Source organism: Populus euphratica, unplaced genomic scaffold (genome assembly GCF_000495115.2).
Source record: "Populus euphratica unplaced genomic scaffold, PopEup_1.0 scaffold133.1, whole genome shotgun sequence".
Classification (NCBI taxonomy): Eukaryota; Viridiplantae; Streptophyta; class Magnoliopsida; order Malpighiales; family Salicaceae; genus Populus; species Populus euphratica.
This window is the reverse complement of record NW_011499937.1, coordinates 629,782-638,419: the sequence shown is the minus strand read 5'-3', so window position 1 is coordinate 638,419 and position 8,638 is coordinate 629,782. Positions and strand designations below refer to the sequence as shown.

The window sequence follows — 8,638 nt, the reverse complement described above, 5'->3', positions numbered from 1 at the left end:
CCGGAATCATTCTTCGCTCTATCAGCTTTCTGCTCACTTTCACTGCGTTTATTACCTTCCAAGTCAAGATTGAGAAGCATGCCTACTCAACGATCGACTTTACAATTACGTATTTAATGTTTGTGACCGCTATTTTTCTCGAGTTTTATGTTTTTTTATGCCTTGTTTTCTCTGACTGGACAATGATCTGGTTGACTAATGAAGGAGGGAACGCCCTGACTAGTGCTCTTTATTCTCTGATAAGGAACTAGAAGCGAGAAGTGGTCGAGATCCATAGCACAGTATAACCTGATAAGCTCTTCCATTGAAAGCAAGCCACCTAAATGCTTGGAATTTCTGGGAATCGATGAACTGATGAAGCAGATGAATGTGAATCGGAAAGATATTAATGGTGGACTACAGGATTTTATTTTCGGACACCTCCAAAAGAACTCTCTGAAGATTAAGGAAGATTTCAATTTCATTGATAAGAATTTCAGAAGAAAAATAATTAGTCAGAGAGGAGATGGTGCGCTGGAAAGAGAGGGACTGTTACAGGACTTGAAGTGGAGCACAACTGAAATGGAATTCATTCGAAGCATTCTTGTCTGGCATCTCGCAACAGAGATTTGTTACTGTGTTGATAAAGATGCAAACAATGTCTCCTCAGAATATAAAACAAGCAGATTTCTATCTGAATACATGATGTATCTTTTGGTAATAAGACCAGATACGCTATCCCAAGGAATCGGTGATGAGGGATATCTACATTCCTTGCGAGACTTGGATAGCATCATAAGTAAGGAGGAAGCTCCCACTAAAAGCCCGGCGACAAGCAGGGAAGAAGTTGTAGATGCAATTCTGTTCTACTATGAATCATTTGTTATTGATGATATACGGTTTCAATTTCGCTGGAAAGAAACCAAGTCAGCGGTAGCTGGTGGGGATAGGCTCGCCAAGCAATTGCGTTTGCTGGGATTTAAGAAGCGATGGGAGATAATCGAAGAAGTTTGGATGGAAATGCTTGCTTATGCACCAGCTCATTGTCCATGGAAAGAACACGCTCAACAACTGAGAAGAGGTGGAGAGTTGCTGACCCATGTCTGCTTTCTCATGCTACATCTTGGTTTGAGCGAACAGTATGAATACAATTCATTCAAAGACTACAATTCATTAAATGATTACATACGTGGTCATGATCTGTTATTGCCATGGGTAAATCTACCAAAAATCTTTCTCAAGTACATTAGCTCCATCGATTACCATATATTGATCTTTGTGTCTAAGAAAACTATGGAGTAAATTATTAATATTAGATATTTGATTATGTTAACTGATAACTACTTTAATTCTTGACAACAATCTGGATGATGTTTCATCGCAATTTTCAACAAAAAATATAAAGGAGGAAGAAGAATATCGTGGGGCCATTAATAGATATCTGAGAGGTAATGCAGACATGTCACTGTCAAGTTCCAATGAGGTATGATGTCAATTTTCTTTGATTGCATAGGAGGAAAATATAGTATATGAATAATTTCTGCATAGGTTGCGTTGCAGAATTTTTACACCACACAAAGTTGCACTTAATTTGCGTACTTAATTTGCTAGCAAACGTTGATTGATTAACAATAGGAAATTAGTCAAATTACCTCTATCTATTGGAATGAGAATATTAACTTGAAATTCATAGGACTCCTAATTTCTATTTTTTGAATAAGAAAAAGTTGCGTGCTTAGATTAATCAATGATCTGCCAATTATTCATGTTGAGCATATTTTTTAAACCCGGCCCGGTGGCCAGCCCGGTCTAAAACCCGGGTTCCAGGTTTTGACCAGGTCGGCCGGGTCAATTTTTATTTTAAAAAAATTCAAAACGACATTGTTTTAGTAAAGAAAAAACAAAAGTCAACGGGTTGCAATCGTGTTTTTGACAGGGTTTTGTCGGGTCGTTCGAGTTTCCAGATCAGCACGCCGGGTCAGCTAAGTCATGATTTATCTTATTTTTTCATTAACCCAGCCCAGTTTTAGCTCCGGGTCGACTCGCCGGGCCGGGGCGGATTTCAAAACTATGATGCCGAGTTTCAAAATTACAACTATTTTGAAGGAGGTGAAAGAAGTGAAAAGGATGGTAGCATATAAAGACGAAGAGCTTGAGCGTAAAGACCGAGAGCTTGAGCAGTTGAGGTCTTTTTTAGTTGCATCAACTCCATAGCATAGGATTCATGCTCTTTAAGGAGGTTCACCAGCATGCACAAACTGATGATCAAGGGATTATTCAATCTTTATCAAATTAATAATAAGATGAGTTTAGTCTTCAAGTAAGAGTACTATGTTATATCCATAGTCAGAAAGAACATGAGCAAAACATTTGTGTTTATCAATTGAAGAATAAAAATAAGAGTACTATGAATTTCTCGAGAAGGAATGTGGTGAGCTGAGTATCTCGCTGCCTTTGGGTTTAAAGGCTCATTTTGTATTGATTTTTTTTATAAATTTAATCTCGTGATTCTAATTTTAGTAACACTAGAGTGATGGTCCGCCCATCGTGGGCCACACCATATTTTTTCTAAAGTGTTTTTAATAAAGTAAGAAAAGCCTAAGATTCAGGTCTTTGACTTAAATCTTCAAGCAATCTTCGAGCTTGAAATCCTAAGACAATCTTTAAATACTCTCCCTCCCTCCCCAGATTCCTTCAAATCCACTTATCCACCACAAACCCATCTCAAGAACCTCCCATAAATCAAAAGAAACCCAAATTTGATGAAACCAAATCGCATTTAATCGATCACTGAGGGAGGTAGACTTCATGACGGTGAGATCTGATGTGGGTATCGGCAGTGGTTGTTCACTGTCTTCCTCCATCTGCACCTCTTATTGCCACTATTTTTGGTGGGTTTTAACCCGAGGCTTCAGAATTGTGGTGGCTGTGCTTTTTTGTCTGGGTGATTGAGCACGAAAGATGAGGGGAAGAGAAGGGATTTTTCTTTTAGAGTGAAGGTTTTTTTTTATCCTTAAAAATAATCTTGAGGGGCGTTGCTTGTTTTTCATGTTTTTTCAAACCATCATGAGCTATCGATCAAAATTAATATCAACTAAAAACTTATATAGTTCTATACAATTATTTAAATTTAAATTCGTACATTCAGATTGGTTGTATTTATTAAAATATTTTGCAAATTTTATTAACTTTATGATTAAAATAAAAATTTAATATCTATTTTTATTTTTTATGTACATATAGAACCTTTTCTTTTGTATTAAAATCTAATTTGTTACGAGTTTTAAAAATAATTAGAACAATAATATATAGTTTCTAAAAATAATGAATTCTATTTTTTTATAGTTTTTTAAAATATTTTTTAATATATTAAAATAATTTTTTAATTTTATTTTTTATAATAGTATATTAAAATATTTACAAAATTAATTTCTAATTTCCGGCTGCCATGAGCAGTAATGCTACGCACAAACTCGCTCACTGTTTTCAAACACTTTTTTTTTTTTTTTTTTTTTAACCTTTCTTTAGAATAGCTGCATCTCAAGCAGCTCTCCTCTCACACACAGGTTTTTCCTGGAAAAATTAGATGGGATGCTCTAGAGAGAGAGGTGCCAAGAAGCAGAGCTTCATATGACAATCCGTTAACATAAGAAAAGCCAGCCTCCTCTGATGCTTCACATGTCAATCCGTTTATTCAACTGGACAAGGTAAGCTGCCTTGTTTCTGATCTGCTATACATCTGGATAGATATATAGTAGATGAATATATAACTATGATTCTTGTTTCAATTTCAAAGCGTACTTCATCGTATTCAAGCAATTAAGTTTCCATGACATTTGATGTGTCTATCAAGCCACCTTACAATGCTCATCACTCTCATTTTAATTGTTGATTTGGTACCATTGTCCTTGCATTGCTGCTATAACAGGCATGAAGCTCTTCCTGAAATCTATGAAGCTCTACTTGAAATCTTTTTAATGCAGAATTTTAATCTTTTCTTGAGTTGCCTTCTAACATGGTACAGGCAAAGGATCCCGAGTAATAAAAGCCAGTATTGATGGAGTCTTACACCTCACCGGGTGGGTTTTTACAAAATTTTCGATGTGCCTATTGAGTTGAATCATTTCTGGGAATAGTTTTGATGATTGAACCAGATTCCATTGTTCATGCATCAGGAGCTTCATATCCTGCAGTAGTTTTCTGGTTTGAACTGCTAGTAGTCGCATTGAAGTTCAAGAGTAGTCTCACAAATCATTTTCTGGTACATTTTCTCTGTTTTGAGGTTGCAGTATTGATAACACACCAATCCAAGGGTAAATGTGAGCTACAGATTCAAACCTTTCGGGAGTTCAGTGCTCGAACATCATATTCCAAGAAATGAAGTCAGAAGATACGACTCATCACTGCATTGATGTTCAGTGTTCCTTCTCTAAGACAGAATGCGAACTCTGTCTATGAAGGAAAGAAAATGCAATTAATTTAAAGTTTCTTAATCCTTGCAATCTTGGTTCTTTATTATTTAGCATCTCTTCTTTGTTTTGTGCCCAACCCCAATGCCCCTTTAAGTGTTCAAGAAAAGGAAACCAAACTCTGTCCACCGAGAGAATAAAAATAAAACTAATTTAAATCTTTTGTTCCTTGCAAGCTGAATATCTTTTTAATATTTAGCATCTCTTGCTTGCTCTGTATCAAAGCAGCCAAATTTTAAGATTGTTACTCACATGTGTTGATTTGCGAAAGCTGATTGCCGGAGCTTTAGAATTATAGGCAATACATCTTGGAAGTTGCATCTATCTATTTTATGGCATTGCAACCCATACCTTCTCTTTGCTTGCTGTAACAACAATATGCAGCAACTCGTATTTTATGACGCCTTGCCCAAAATCTAGTGCAGAATTCTTTTCTCATAACAATCTTTTCACTATCCCTTTTAAGAGATTTTTTCAGAGATATCCATATTTACTTTTCATCTTACAAAACAGTTTCTTCTGGGGTTCATCAAGAGAACTAGTTTCCATTGTTGAGGAAAAGATAAAATGCTTAAAAAATTTCTTGAAGAAGTCATAAATTTGTGGAACAATGGGGAGATTCGAGGAATGGTTTTGAAAAATTTTGTTTTATTTCATTCAAGTCGTGTTTCATCTCATTGACATCTTGTTTCATCTCATCAAAGCTGGACTCGTGATGAGTTAAGATGTCGGTGACTTCCGTTCGGAATTCCACATTTGATTTCGAACGTGTATCCATGAACCGAACCAAACTCTGATACCAATGACAGGATTAATTTTGGGTAGGAAAGAAGAAGAAGAATAACAGAGGTTGAAGAGTGTTTAATTTCTTAATTTGATACTTTATTCCCTTTTCTTTGCTGTCTAAATAGGCCAGCAAGCATTACAACTGACAAGGCAAGAAAATAGCAATAAAACAGGAAATCCTAATAGAGTGGCTGCTAAAGATATGGAGCCCCATACTAACAACCTTTATTTATTTGACCAATTCCAGTGCAATAAACCCATTACCTAACAAATACTGCAATAATCCTTCTGACTTGGTCCAACCCCACGTGTACCTCAAGGCCACCAGATCTGATTCATATCATTCCCCCACCCTTGGAGCGTCCTTGTCCTCAAGGCGAAAATCTGGATAGGTCTTGGAGAATCCCCATAAATTCTCCCATGTCACATCTTCACGGGAAGCGCCCTTCCATTGAACCAATACTTCAGTTTTCAGTCTATACTTGCCCTTCTGAACCACCCTTCGATCCAAAATGACTTTAGGTTCTGGTAAAATTTGGACATCAGCAGAAACAGGAGGTAATGACACTATAGGTAAGTCGAGCGGACCAACATGTTTCCTTAGTAAACTGACATGGAACACGTTGTGAATTTGTGCCCCAATTGGCAAGTCCAGCTTATATGCAACTGTCCCTACTCTTGCAAGAATTTTGAAGGGACCAAAGAATCGAGGAGACAACTTCAACGAACTCCGAAACGCTACAGATTTTTGACGATACAACTGTAGACGTAAATAAACATAGTCTCCTACCTCAAAGAAAACCTCTTGTCGGTGACGATCAGCCTGGCACTTCATTCGAACCTGGGTAGCAACCAAATTTTTTCGAAGATCACGAAGAATTTCATCCCTTGAGCGCAGCATATCGTCAACAGCCTAGACCTTGGTAGTACCTGGAATATACAAAATCATAAAAGGCGGGGGAACGCCATAGACAGCTTTGTCTAAGAGTGTCATACTTGCAACGTTGACAGACCATGCAGTTTCGGATGAATTCCTTCACAGCGGTGCGTAACCCCGACCATATAAAACTTGAGCTGACTCGGTTGATGGTTTTAAGATAGCCAAAATGTCTTCCTACCAGCGATGAGTGTGCGTCTGCTAATACTGCAGGGAGTAAAGAGGAGTTTGGGCTCAAGTGGACTTTACCGTTTTCCATCCAAACTCCATCTCTACCAAAACAATTAGATGAAGCATTCTTGCTCCAGGTGGCATAATAGGGATTGTCAATTACCTCTTGTTGCAGGGAGGGCCACCAGTCTGCAGAGGGTAGCGTAAGGGCCTGAAACTGAAGCAAGTTAACTCGAGATAGAGCATCTGGACCTTGATTATCTCTGCCACGTTTGTATAGTATGGTGTAGTCATGGCCCATAAGTTTGGGCAGCCATCTAGCTTGGGAAGGAGTCAAAATACGTTGCTCAAGTAAGTATTTCAAACTTTGGTGGTCAGTTTTGATTACAAACGGCTTGCCCAACAAATACGGTCACCACTTGCGCACAGCTTTCACCACCGCCAACATTTCCTTATCGTAAGTTGACAGTGCCCTTGCCGACCCTTTCAAGGCTTCGCTAAAGAACGCAATGGGTTGGTCATTTTGTGACAGTATAGCTCCCAGACCTGTTCCGCTTGCATCGCATTCGACAACAAAGGGCTGTTGAAAATCTGGAAGACGTAAAACTGGAGGAGTAACAAGGGCTGTCTTCAATTTCACAAAGGCTTCCTGAGATTCAGTTGTCCACCAAAAACCATCCTTGGTTAAGAGTTGTGTTAGAGATGCAGCAATTGAACCAAAATCACGGACGAATTTCCGATAGTAACCCGCGAAACCAAGGAATCCACGAACCCCCTTTGCTGAGGTCGGCACAGGCCATTGTTGGACTGAATTGATTTTATTTGGATCCATAGCAACACCCTGCCATGAAATTCGATGGCCTAAGTAGTCGACCATTAAAACCCCAAATTGGCACTTGGATGCTTTGACAAACAACTGATGAGTGGATAGAAGTTGGAGGACCACTTTTAGATGCCGTAAATGCTCATCCCAAGACCTGCTGTATACAAGAATATCATAAAAAAAAAGTTGCCTGTTGTATACAAGAATATCATAAAAAAAAAAACAAGACAAACTTTCATAAATGAGGTCGAAATATGTCCTTCATTAAGTTTTGAAAGGTAGCGGGAGCGTTAGTCAAACTGAAGGGCATCACAAGGAACTCATAATGGCCGTCATGAGTGCGGAAGGCAGTTTTTGAGATGTCATCATCACGGACTCTTATCTGATGATAGCCAGACCTCAAATCCAACTTCGAAAAATATTTTGCACCTTACAATTCATCCAATAACTCATCAATAATTGGGATCGGAAACTTATCTTTAATCGTGATGTCATTGAGAGCATGATAATCAATGCAAAATCACTATGAGCCATCAGATTTTTTTATCAACAAAGCACGATAATCAACGCAAAATCGCCATGAGCCATCAGATTTTTTTATCAACAAAACTGGTGATGAAAATGGGCTTCGGCTAGGACGAATGATGTCGGATTCAAGAAATTCACTCACCAATTTTTCTATCTCATTTTTTTGATAATGGGGGTACCTATAGGGTCTCGTACTGATTGGTGGCTGATTTGGAAGCAGGGAAATGTGGTGATCATAGCTCCGTACTGGTGGCAACCCAGATGGCTCCTTGAACAGGTGATCAAACTCTGTCAATAACCTTTGCAGGTCGGCTGGAATGTGTGTGGTTGGTTCTGGTTGGGTTGTTATTGACATCACATGAAGGAAAAATCTAGGGCCTGAGTGGTGTAGCAATTCCTTCTCAGTCATGGGAGCTAGCTCGGATCGTTGCAAGCCGAATGGTATGTAATTTCCCTGCCTGACAGAAGGACATGCTTAGTTGTTTGTAATCTGTCTCAATCGAACCCAATGTTTCTAGCCATTGCACTCCCAACACGGCTTGACACGCTGTAACGGGCAAAACATAAAAATCAGCTTGAATCGACAACCCCTGTATATTAAGTAGAAGCCCTATACACCGCCCTGTACACTCGATAATTTCTTTGTTTCCAACAGTTACCCGAAACACCTTGTCACGAATTACTGGTAACCCAAGTTTGGTTGCAACCGCTTGATCGATGAAGTTATGGGTACTGCCCCCATCGATTAGGATCGTTAAATCTTTGTTTCCTACCTTTCCAATCACTCGAAAGGTTTGTGGATGAGTCGTTCCAGCCAAAGCATGGAAGGAAATTTCTGGAATGGCATCGTCTACAGTGTTCTTAATTTCCATGTCTATGTCTGCTGGTCCATCTTCAAAGGGTATGTCTTCCAGCATGAACAATTGTGGCCTGGTGCACCGGTGT

At 38.8% G+C, this 8,638-nt stretch overlaps 2 protein-coding genes across 3 annotated transcripts in view; both read left to right on the top strand.

Annotated features, from left to right (window-relative positions):
• The first annotated feature begins 6 nt into the window (after window positions 1–6).
• Window positions 7–2,372, top strand: LOC105136641 (uncharacterized). Of its 2 annotated transcripts, XM_011042057.1 has the most exons (3): window positions 7–1,194; window positions 1,385–1,462; window positions 2,086–2,372. In XM_011042057.1, the coding sequence occupies exons 1-3, from the start codon at window positions 355–357 to the stop codon at window positions 2,191–2,193; spliced, it is 1,026 nt and encodes a 341-aa protein (XP_011040359.1). In that variant the 5' UTR covers window positions 7–354; the 3' UTR covers window positions 2,194–2,372. The 2 variants fall into 2 exon arrangements, with proteins under 2 accessions (XP_011040359.1, XP_011040360.1); XM_011042058.1 differs by lacking the exon at window positions 1,385–1,462.
• A 142-nt stretch (window positions 2,373–2,514) lies between these two features.
• The window catches only part of LOC105136642 (uncharacterized), a 33,324-nt gene continuing 27,200 nt past the window's right edge, over window positions 2,515–8,638 (top strand). Inside the window, exon 1 of the mRNA XM_011042060.1 lies at window positions 2,515–2,870. The gene's annotated coding sequence lies outside the window, so the exon portion shown is untranslated. The remainder of the gene's footprint in view (window positions 2,871–8,638) is intronic.